Source organism: Lytechinus variegatus, chromosome 17, assembly GCF_018143015.1.
Source record: "Lytechinus variegatus isolate NC3 chromosome 17, Lvar_3.0, whole genome shotgun sequence".
NCBI classification, from domain to species: Eukaryota; Metazoa; Echinodermata; class Echinoidea; order Temnopleuroida; family Toxopneustidae; genus Lytechinus; species Lytechinus variegatus.
The window spans coordinates 27,214,230-27,227,148 of NC_054756.1; the positions used below are offsets into that span (position 1 = coordinate 27,214,230).

The window sequence follows — 12,919 nt, forward strand, 5'->3', positions numbered from 1 at the left end:
TTCCACATGTTCTGGGAGGAAAGAAACTTCATATCAAATGACAATGACGTAAAAATAAAAATATTTCATATAATAAAATACAAAAGAAATAGTGAGTGAGTGATGTCATCAACTCTCTCATTTGGATGTAACCGGCTCGTTCATTGTTGAATATAAGCGAATCTTTAAAATGCCATAACTTTCTTATTTTACATCCGATTTTGATGAAATTTTCAGTGTTATGCTTGTTGAATTTTTCTCTTTTTATTCAAATCAAGTTTTTATTGGGGTGGACTTGTCCTTTAATAAAGCTTTGAAAGACTTTTGCATACAATCATAATTCGGGTAATAACAGAGCTGCCAAACCTAACTGTGAAAAAATCCTATTCTCTTGTATGTCTTTTTACCTTATTTTAAAGCCGATAATCATATTTTCTTTCAAAATTGTAAAAAAAACAGTAAAAATAATAAATCTTCCAAGTTTAAAAAAAAATCCAATTTCCCAGGTAAAAATCCTACTAAATAAGATAATATCCTCTTAATTGGCTGCTCTGCAATAAACCAAATACCTCACTTCTTGTAATGGTTGCATTGCATCTGCAGAGGTGTAAACATAACGTACATGGTACAAGACTTGCTTTGGCAAGTTCCCCCAAGTCTGCGCAGTCCCCCTGGTCTGCGCACACGCGATCTGCACGATTCTGGTAAAAGAAGAAACGCAACGAACCCAAACTTTACACATGCAACACATAGACAGATTTTCATTAAAAAATCTGACTCAAAATGATGGAAAAATAATGAATCTATGGCATTTCATGTGATGGTCTCAAAATGCAGCCTTTCTCATCAAAATACCTGAATCATGTGCAAAGTAAACGGGTGTGCAGACATGGGGTACCATTATTTTTTCAATCTGAAAATGACTGCCCGAGGTTTTTTCAAAGAAAATCCTATATTTCTTTCAAATTCTAATGAGATATTTGGTATACTTACTTATGATAATGTAAGGAACATTATTCACGGAAAGATTTTGTGAAATAAAAAGTAGTTCATGTTACATGTAAATCTTAACTCAAATCGTTAGGTAAGCAGACTTGGGGACCTCTGTACAGTAGCATCATTCTCTTTATTTCCGGGTTGAACTCTATTACACTAAAGTGTGTTACAATATATTTCTCACCATTCGTTCGTTCGTTCATTCATTAATTCATTTCATGGTTTATTCAATAGACATGTATCGCAGTTAAACTGAATTACACATGCTTGACAGGGTATCAATTAAAAATACAGAGACAAAGACAATTAAAATTATTCACATACATTTGCACAGTGAGTTATTGATAAAGATGAATGAATAACAAGAGAATGCATGATAGATTGATAAAATCATTCAAACAAAAACTTTTAAAAGCACAATACTCTTACATGTAGCAATGTTATGCATTACACGTCAGAAAGGTAAGGGTACATCATTATGGGACTCAATTAAAGGAAAACATAATAGCAATTTTGTCTGTGCACTTCTCTCTTAGCAACGCTATACATAATGCATTACAAGTCAGAAGATATTCCAAGACCCAATTGAGGAATAAATAATAGAAAATTGGTACAAGTCCCCCCCTAGCATGTCAGAAAGATATTAAAGGTACTCTATTATGGGACTCAATTAAAGAATAAATAATAGCAATTTTGTCTGTGCACCTCTCCCTTAGCAATGCCATACATAATGCATGACTAGTCAGAAGATGAAAGGTACTATAATCTAAGACCCAATTGAGGAATAAATAATAGCAAATTGGTACGAGTCCCCCCCCCAGCGACGTTATGCATTACATGCCAAAAAGATAAGGGTAATCAATTATGGAACTCAATTAACAAATAAATGATAGCAAATTGGTCTAAGCCCCTCCCATTTAGGAATTGAGGAATAAATAATAGTAAAATCGTACGAGTCCCACCCCTAGCGACTCTTAAGCTCTGAATATAATGCGAGGTTACATGTACATGTGTGTAATCCATAAAATAGCATGCTATTTTGCAGCAAATGATCCTAAGTTGACCTAGGATTGCAATCTCAAGATTAATCAAGCGAAGTATCGCAATAATTGCGTCTCCATTATAAAAAATCTCAAGATCGGGATAATTTGCCGATCAGCAATAGTATGATTACTAGAAAACTTGGGCAGGTGCAGACAGCCCTATAGTAGGCCCGTTTCGGGTACACGGGTACACGTGTACACGCACGGTCAAGTCAGTGCACGTGTACTAAATTCCATCACCGTGTACACGGTAGCATCTGCATAAAGCTTGCGTGGGACTGTAAAGTCAGTGAACAAGCTCACAGCCTCACATTAATTCTTAGTTCTCAGACACTGCACATGTTTTAATCACTAATATGTCAATATATTTCAATTAACCTAGAGTGAGTTTACTTCCAAAATCGCCGATTTAATCCACATTTATTCTGGAGACTCAAGTTTTTGTACCACACGAAATGGGTATGCTCCGGTCAGTGCAGGGCCCTAGTTAGCGCCGACGTTCGTTGGATGCGCATTTTGCATACTGTACCGTACATGCATGCACAGATCGCTGCAGAATTGAGTGTAACTGAAGTTATCGATTGATTTTCATTATTTTATTGCCAATTTGAGGAGCGTGTGTTTGTAGGCTTGTAGCACATGTGTATGAGCGTATAACACGTAACTGGAGACTCTCGAAAGCGTTCTTCAATCACTTTTAGAGCCAATTTGAGAATCACCAATTGCGACAGCGATCATTGCTCCAGTTACGTGTTATACGCTCATAAACATGTGCTACAAACACACGCTCCTCAAATTGGCAATAAAATAATGAAAATCAATCGATAACTTCAGTTACACTTAATTCTGCAGCGATCTGTGCATGCATGTACGGTACAGTATGCAAAATGCGCATCCAACGAACGTCGGCGCTAACTAGGGCCCTGCACTGATTTACTTTTGCATTCTTTATTAATTTAATGCGCTGCTAAGCTGAGTAAACTTTTTAATTGCACCAATTTTTGTGGATTGATACTTCTAACTTCTCAGGTAAGCTTTAAAACCGTGACTTAGGCTACATGTAGGAAACACTGAAAAAAATACCGTATCTCACTCAGTGTTTACAACGTGTACACGACCGAAAAACACACCGTGTACACGTGCATCAAAAATGGACTTTCAAATCGGGCCTACCCTATAGTGATAAATTGTACCTCTTTATAAAGTCTCTATAAGCGCTCTGCAATAAACACAGCATAATTACCCTGGCTTTAGTCGAGCTACTGCAATTCGCTCAAGCATTCATGCCAGGCACATGTACACATTCACCTCTCCTGGGTTGGGTGCAGCACAAATGTGGATCAATTCATTGCTGAAGGAAATCACTCCATGGCTGGGCGGTTCAAAGTCCACAAATGCTCCACAAATTAGTGATAATGGTAATACTGTATAATGCTGTTTTGTGGGCGCATTGTAGTCTAGTGGTTCTGACTCTTGTCTTGGCTTGTTTTCCTTCAGCAAGAAATGTATCCACATTGTGCTGCACTCAACCCAGGTGAGGTGAATGGGTGCCCTGCATGATTAATTCCTTGAATGCAGTGAGCGCCTGTGATGGTAGCTTGAGCTAAAGCCAGTAATGGGAGCTCTTTGTATCCTCAGGGAAAAAGCACTATTCAATCCAACTATCATTATTTTTAAATACAGGTAACAAGATGTCTATGTACATGTACAAGGCTATATCCCTCATCCTCCTTTTCTCCATGGCTTATGGTACGTAGTTTTTCTACTATCTTAGACCCTGTTCTCATTAGGGTTCTTAAACTAGTTTAAGTGAGAACGTCAAGTCAAAGTGGTCTAGGAAGCGATCTGCGAAACTGGTTCAGAAAACTACCTTGCGATGTAGTTTTCAAAGTCGCTTTGCTTCGTTAAACTGATTTTAGCGTGAGGGAGGACACAACCGTATTTCGGGAAGCGATCTTCGTACATTTCGAGCGCGCTACTCGACACATGGTATGTAGGATGTCTTTGTTGCAGCGAAACAAATCACCCCACTGAGTGTTCCCATAGTAAACAGGACCGCTTTACGTGAAGTGGCTTTGAAAACCACTTTTGGGTGATCAAGTGGGGACGCGAGCAAAGTGATCTCCTAAACTGTTTTCCTGAACCGGTTTCCACTAAATTAGAATTAGGATTGCAATAAGAACGGTACCTTATTCTTTATTTTCTGATTAACTGCTTTTTGGGCACATTCTCATAACTATAGATGCTCGGCGGGTTGAGGGGCCGAGCACATGTATCCCCCGAACCCACCGCGTCATCCGTCATTGCAATAAATAGAGCTCACACAGAAATTTGACAAAATAAATACAATTATCATGGCGACAATGACCCTGTTTTGCCTGTGGGTACCAAATTTGATGACAATGCTATGACGCAGCAGCCTGACTCTGCAGAACTAAAGTAATGTCTGTTGGGGAATACAATTATAGAGTAATCTGGATATATTTTGTAAACCCTTCCTAAGACCCCCCCCCCATAAAAAATGATAGGCATCTTCGCATCACCTTCTAATATTGCTTCTGTGTGCCAACTGTTATGACAAACTGGAAAAAAAACAGAAGTTACAGGTTTTACCAAATATTCCACATAACACATTAAACTAGCCTCTACTAAAATAGTTTCCAGTTTACTCGTTTTAGGACAGTAAAGAAAACAGGTTATTCGATTTTTTTTTTATATCCCAAAGTTGTACAACGCAAATACCGAATACTCTTATTCACGAAGTGGTGCGACATTTCGCATTTGGTGAATGAAAGAAGCAGTCTTTTCAAACCATCTAACGCATCGTTGAATGGAGCATCTTTCACCTCATGCAAATTCTCGCACCATTGCACTCATGCCTATCCGCTACTAGTATACTGCTATAGTACCTTTGTCATCTAATGGTAACTACCATGGTACCATGGTAACGATGCTAATCAGCCAATCAGAATCAAGGATTTCAGGGAAGTTACCATTGGATGGCAAAGTTACCAAAATAGTAACTTTTATGCAACAGGGCCCTAGGTTTGCTTCTCTTTTAACAGTTCAAGCTTGCTGCCAGCCTTCTGCTCTGGGCATCGAGAGTGGACAAGTGCCGGAGAACAGCTTTTCTGCTTCTAGTGAATGGGACGCTTTCCGTGGACCACAGAGGGCCCGACTTAACACTACCCGCAGAGGTAGCTTTCGTGGCGCCTGGGTGGCTCGGTTCAGAGATGACAAACAGTGGATACAGGTAAGAGATGTTACAGAAGATTAGGGTTCGGTTTCACAAATAGTTACAATTGATCCAATCAACCACAACGGTATGGTAATCCATCATTGTCATAATTTCTACAACAAGAAACTTGCACAATGTCCTTTGTAAACAAAGAGGAAGCACACGCCCTGAACTACATTTGTACATTGTATTAACACAATGATGCATGCATCATATCTAAAAAAATTCTGAAGAAACATGCATTTTAGATGTTGACAGTGCTGGCTTTCCATAGTTATGGGTGATCGGATCAATCGCCACTCTTTGAGAAACAGGGCCCCAAAGACACAATCCAACAGAAAGTCCAGGGCCCCGTCTTACATAGAGTTGCAATTGATCCGATCAATCGCAACTATGGAAAGCCAGCAAAGTCAAGAAAAAAAATGCAGGTTTGCTCAAAAGTTTTCTAGATATGAATGTATATCCATAAATTCATTGATTTCTTGACTATTTGGTGTGTTCTCCTTTGTTTACGAAAGACATTTTGCAACTTTCCTGTTGAAAAAATTATAAAACTGATGGATTTCCACACAGTTAAGATTGATTGAATCAATCGTAACTCTTTGTAAGACGGGGCCCATAAAGCCGTAGAGTGAATTCATCAAATATCTTTTCATCATTCACACGACCATATTTCAGTACATCAAGTTTGACTTGAATTGGTTCCTGGAGGCCCAAGGCATGACCAAATGAATACCTAAAAAGGCCCCACTAAAATAAGTATCAATTGGTCTAGTTCATTACTGTTCGGACCGGTTTATTTCCAATTCGTCTCATGTCAATTCCTCTAATTGCTATCAACTCATCTACTATCATTTGGTCTAATAACCAGTTGGTCCAATAGCCAATCAGTCCTTATACCATTTGGTCTAATGGTAGAATTGGGTTTGGGTCTAAGTGTTAGTTGTTCAAAATTAATCAAAATGAAATTGATATTAGACCAACTGATTGTGAGACAAAATGGTCATAGACGAAACGGTGATTACACGAAGTGCTGATTGGACCAAATGGTTGTTAGATGAAATGCTGATGGATGGAATGGCATTAGACTAAACGAAAGTTAACCATGTGGTGAGTAGACAAATTGGCAGTAGAAGAATTGGCAATTTACGATTCGGACCTACAACAACTTGCACTTATTTCAATACGACAATTCAGTATTCATTCGGCCGCATCTTGAGCCCCCCATGATGAACAGCATTTGTATAGTACCATTTATCTTATCTGTGATTCAAAGACACCAGCTTCCCAATTTGTCCCACACTATCCACACACATCCATCTGGCAAGAGTCAGAACCGCTACACCGTGGCACTTCCAGTTCTGATCCTTCTACCCTCTTTTCCTCCAAGGTGGATCTCTTGGACACATACCTCATTATATCGGTGGCAACGCAAGGGCGTCCTGATTGGCCACAGTGGGTGACCAGCTATAAGGTAGCTTGCAGCAACGATGGCATATTCTTTAACACCATACGTGTCAACTATGCAGGGTATTGTACCACTGATAAGGTGAGATTTACAGATAAACAAAAGTAGTTGCAATAATCGCTGATTTTATGAGAAAGTCTGTAAAACTAAGATTAACTGTTCCTATATCTTTCAGGATTACCTAATAAACAAATTAAAAAACTGCAAACCATTCAAAATTCAGCTGCAAGATTAGTAACACGAACACGCAAGTATGAAGCAATTACTCCAGTTCTCAGAGAATTACATTGGCTCCCTGTCCATTCCCGGATTTTAATTCAAGCTTCTAGTTTTTGAACACAACTGTTTTTATAAAATTGCCCCGTCCTATTTACTCGATTTAGTATCATATTACCAGCCATCCCGAAATCTTAGATCAAGCTCAAAAGCATTATTTGTTGTTCCCTCTGTCTTTACAAAGTCATATGGTGAGCGTGCTTTTACTCATGCCTCTGCTGTCCTCTGGAATGCTTTACCTAATTCAGTGAGATATCAAAGTGTTTTATGTACATTCAGGAGATCCCTCAAAACATATCTTTTCAATGCATAAAATACCAACTTTGAACTAATGATCCAATCTAAATATCTTGATGACTTTCTTCTTACCTTTCACTATTTCTTCTTTAAGCGCATAGGGACATGCTATGCTATGTGTGATGCGCTATACAAGAATTGAGCATTATTATTATTATTATTATATCACTGTGGATCTAGATCATGGCCCCATCTTACAAAGAGTTGTGATTGATCAAATCAATCGCATCTATGGAAAGCCAGCAAAGTTAACACAGAAAATGCATGTATGTTCAAAAACCTTTCTAGATATGAATGTATATCCACAAATTCATTGATTGCATTCACAGCTATGAGCATTCTTTAATGCTGGAAGTCAGGACAGGCTGGAACTCGGAGGCCGGCGAGTTGGGGGGATTTCCCCACGGTCAAGCCGGTCCAGGTTGAGAGCTAAAATAGCAAAGATTGGAAGCTGTTATGTCTCAGAAAAAATACCACATAAGCAGCCAGATAATGTGACCATTTACTTCCATGCATGAAATGAGCTCATATATTTTCCCTAAATAATCAAACTTCATTGATCCTTAAGCCACATCGCGAATGGAAACCTCATCATTTTGGCTTTGATCTCAACGCTCCCATTTATATTCTTAGTCAGATTTCGCCAAAAGAACACAGAGGGTAGCAACGCGTTTGTTGACTTGGTGTTTGCCGTATGTAATTGCTAATTTCAGCACAAAATGAGACTCTAAATCTGAGAATTCAAACAATGAATTCAGGATGGAGGCCGAAATAAAGCCATTCCTGATGCTCGATGTGGTTGAAAATCAGGTTAAGATAGATATTTGGGAATTAATTCAAACAAAAATTTAAGTTAAATTGGTTTGATGACATCGCTGGATGCGAAGATGCACTAGGGCCTAGATCTAGCGTGCAATGAAGCCAGGGTTCTTAGTGGAACAGCAGCAGTGTTGTGCAGTGCTCCAAGTTCCGGGCCGATCCAGGACCCATAATTTTTTTTTGCTAAACCTTCTGGTCCGGGTTCATGCCGGGTTTTCCTTCCGGTTCTCAACGTTAGAACTATGAGTGCATTTTTTGAAAAAAAAACAATGATAAATTAGTCTATAGTTTTATTTGTGTATAGAAAGATTCCAAAGAATCTGAGGGGAAAGCACTTGTTTTGCTACTTGGTAGCATAATTCCTGCTGTATGAATGTATTTGGGTAGTCTGTGGATGACTGTGTTATCTTTCAAGTGGGCCTACATTACACAACTACAGTGCTTTGAATATTGCATTATGGGTAAGGAACATGGCCAGATTTGAGAAGTTGCAAACTTGAGGTGGCGCAATCAAGGCTGCTTGTTCGTATCTTCCTTAAAACTCATTATTCACCAAGCAAGAGAAAGTTAGTTAACTGAAAGTGCTTTCTTACCGATACTTAATGGTTATTTAGGTATTGATAGATAATTGTTTCCTCATCCTGAAGTAAAGACAGTTAATTATGAATTCATATGAAGGAAAAAGATGAATCACACTTAAACAATGATCTTCATACATGTAGCGTAGAACTTTAGAAAATGGATTTCCATTAAAAAAAACGCATTATCCTTTCATATAACCTAAGGACTATTTTAGGAAACCAATTTCACAAAAGTCACATACAAATTTGGAGATGGTGTGTTAGGAATACGGCAAACGTGCCTCAAAGAGAAGAACCAAACGTTGATACATAGCTTTTGATTTAAAAACAGACTTGGGGGGGGAGAGTTACTTAATTCTTATTTCAAAAACATATTGATCTTTATTCCTTTTGTATCAAAGATCTTTGAGGGAAACTCTGACCAAGACACCATAGTGAGGAATGATCTGCCTAAGCCGCAGTACTGCCGATATGTTCGTCTGATGCCAGTGACCTACTATGATCGTGTTAGTCTCCGTTTTGAGGTCTATGGAAAAGGCCCCATTACATCCCAGGTCAGTTTCAATTGGACAAGGGACCGGTGTATTTTTAAGTGGTCTATTGCCAATTCATCTACTATCAATTGATTTGCATAATCATAAATAAACAATATAGGATTTGTAGAGTGCACATATCCACCTTGCTAGGTGCTCTCGGCGCTCCTATATTACCCCGGCTAAGCTAGTCTATCGATTCCGGGGCTCACAACTTTTCGAGGAATTACTTCCTGCCGGTACCCAATTACCTCACCTGGGTCGAGTGCAGCAGTGTGGATAAATTTCTTGCTGAAGGAAATCACGCCATGGCTAGGATTCGAACCCATGACCCTCTGTTTGAAAGGCAAGAGTCAGAACCACTAGACCATGACGCACCCACATGTACACGTACCATCAGTTCATCCACTATCCACATGGTCTAACCGCCATTTAGTCCACTCACCTTTTTGCCTAATAACAAGTTGGTCTAATACCCATAGTCCATATACTATTTGGTCTAATTGGACTTTATGTCTGTACTATGATCTCTCAAGAATTCACCTTAAAAATAACCCCTAAAAGAAAGAACACAATAGTGCTTTGTTCACTGCGGGGTAAAAGTGGAGCATTGTGGCCCACTGGATCAGTCTTAGGATTTTGAAACAGAGGTTCATGGGTTCCAATCCCAGAAATAGTTCCCTTCAGCAAGAAATTTATCCACAATGTGCTGCACTCAACCCAGGGGACGTGAATGGGTACTCAGTAGGAATTCCTTGAAAAGCATTTGCATTTTAAGTAATTATGGCCGCCAAGCTACATGTAAAGCTGGGGTAATAACATCCAAATCCATTGGAACGCATAGAGACATTTTATCATAAAGTGATACAGTGCATGCACTTAACAAGAATTGTTTATAATTATTAGAATTGATCAATCAAATCGATCTTCACTCCAATGAGTTACCCCGTTCTGCCTCATGAAACAAAGGCCTGTATTCTGAAGTCAGGTATAACTTAGACCATGGTCTAACTCTGTACAAAAATTATGGGAAGCCAAAAGTGTCAAAATTTTTATTAAGTTGGATGTTTCTTATGTTTACTGTGCTCTATCCTGATTCATCGATGGTGAAGACAATTATCTATTTATGCTTCCTAGACAATTATGAATGATTTGAGAGCCAAATTAGCTGAAATGTGATATCTCTACTGTTGTGATTGATGTAACAATTGGCTATCCAAACTCAAACCACAGCTTTAAACCAGAGTTTCAGTTAAACCCGACTTCAGAATACGGGCCATTGGATTTTCAAGCTCTGCTGCCCTACACTGTACATACACATATGGAGAACTAATTTCTCTACTGTACTTTCTATCACGAAGTGATGAAGTAGTCACCCAACAAATTTGATGATTTCATAATCTTTTTTCTTTATTTTTCAGTGTTAATTGCCAACACCGAAGACCCAACAAAATGAATCAGCAAAAAAGGATGGAGGAGTTTACTCAATTTTCATTGCCTTAAAGTTTGTCGTCAACTTGTACTGCAATGCAATAAGTTTCAGTTGGTTAAAAACGTTTCATTTTCATCCAAGTAACCTATAATAAAATCGATTTTTACCAAAAGTAGGAACATAAAAAATTCTAGGTTGACAGACTTTGATATTGTTCTTTGGATAAATTGGAAGTATTAATTCTAAATCGCGAGTCTGTTTCATTGTTAAAACTTTACAAGATTTCAAGAAGTATATTGTTCTTTACTCATTTACATGTAATACACTTCACTACAACCTTGGTTAATGGGGGGGCCATTTCATAAAACTTGTTATCAAAGCAATTTTGCAATGACTGTTTAAAGCTACTGCAATGAATCAATTTGATTGGCTGAGTACAGAGATTGTGCATTTGTTATTGAAATAAGTCATTTGAAACATGTCCCTGGTGTTTGTGTCCTTCTGTCTGTCTGTTTTTGCTTTGCTCTGTGGCCGGCAGGGATGTCATCAAGGCCAGGCCAGGGATACTAAGCATTGATTTTCATTCTATTCATTGTTTTAATGTCATTCTGAACATAACAAAACCAAAATAACATTATAACAAAATTATCAAACCACGTCATTGTGATATTATTATGGCTTTTTTTTTTCTTGCACATTTATGAATGCACATCAGTAACTGGATTTGGATTTATGAATCTGTTTGTGTTGAGCTAACATTCTCATTACGGTGGTGTCATGTTGGAGTATGTAATAAAGGTCCCTTTGAATGGTAGTAAACAGTATTTTAGTTTAATTAAAGGACAAGTCCACCCCAACAAAAACTTGATTTGAATAAAAAGAGAAAAATTCAACAAGCATAACACTGAAAATTTCATCAAAATCGGATGTAAAATAAGAAAGTTATGGCAATTTAAAGTTTCGCTTATTATCAACAAAATAGTTATATGAACGAGCCAGTTACATCCAAATGAGAGAGTCGATGACGTCACTCATTTACTATTTCTTTTGTTTTTTTATTGTTTGAATTATACAATATTTCAATTTTTACGAATTTGATGATTAGGACCTCATTGCCTGAAGCACAAAATGTTAAAATAATGGAATTCCACGTGTTCAGGGAGGAATAAAACTTCATTTCACATGACAATGACGAGAAAATAAAAATATTTCATATTTCATATAAGAATACAAAAGAAATAGTGAGTGAGTGATGTCATCAACTCTCTCATTTGGATGTAACTGGCTCGTTCATATAACTATTTTGTTGAAAATAAGCGAAACTTTGAAATGTCATAACTTTCTTATTTGACATCCGATTTTGATGAAATTTTCAGCATTGTGCTTGTCTGAATTTTCTCTCTTGATTTATATCAACATTTTTCTGAGGTGGACTTGACCTTTAATTCCTTTCTTCTACATTGTCCGTAAAGCCTGTCTAAAGCTTTGATAGAGGGTTAGTAGTGTGAACTTTGTTCAAGTATCACCGAACATTGCAACACTCCAAATGATTGGGAGCTATTGAATGAATTTTAACCCGATAAGGGTAGTCGTGCCAGAGCCGGGGTAACTGTATGCTGTGCCTAGAAACATTTGTATTAATCGCTATAAAAATGTTGCATGTTATCATTATCTTGCATGAAATTTTTTGTCGAAAAAAATTAAATGTGTCGTAAAATTAGAATAGGAAAATACAAAAACAAATTGAATTTTAATGAATTATTTGGTACATGTACATTAACTTTGCCATGAACATGGAACAAGTATTATGAAACCCCAAAATCCATATAATTGTGGCCTACAAATTCTAGTTTAGACCAGGGGTAAACCGAGGTTTAGTTATCAGAATGCTATCAAGAAAGATAAAAATAACAAACCTTTGCTTTGGGATTGAAGATGAGTGAGCCATGAAGAGCACTTGCTACTTGAGCAACCAGTTCTTTCCTGATGCCATCTTCAAGGAGTTGCTTAGGATCGATCTGAAATAAAAATAGTAAAGAAGTCGAATGGTTAGACAAGGATATAATAGGTCTTCTGCAGTGACCATCATCATCATCGTCATCAGCAGCAGCATCATGATTATAGTCCTCTTCCTCCTCCTTTGATATCATCATCAAAATCATCACTATAACAACTACCACCACCATCATCATCACCACCACTATCATCATAATCACCACCAAAATCATCATCATCACCATCACCAATTACCATCAAC

At 37.8% G+C, this 12,919-nt stretch overlaps 1 protein-coding gene across 3 annotated transcripts in view; it reads right to left on the reverse strand.

Annotated features, from left to right (window-relative positions):
• Positions 1 to 12,919, reverse strand: part of LOC121430701 (WASH complex subunit 5-like) — a 78,735-nt gene that overhangs the window by 36,348 nt on the left and 29,468 nt on the right. For all 3 annotated transcript variants that reach the window (XM_041628056.1, XM_041628057.1, XM_041628055.1), the window contains exon 19: positions 12,579 to 12,680. In XM_041628056.1, coding sequence (XP_041483990.1) covers positions 12,579 to 12,680 — 102 coding nt within the window. The remainder of the gene's footprint in view (positions 1 to 12,578; positions 12,681 to 12,919) is intronic.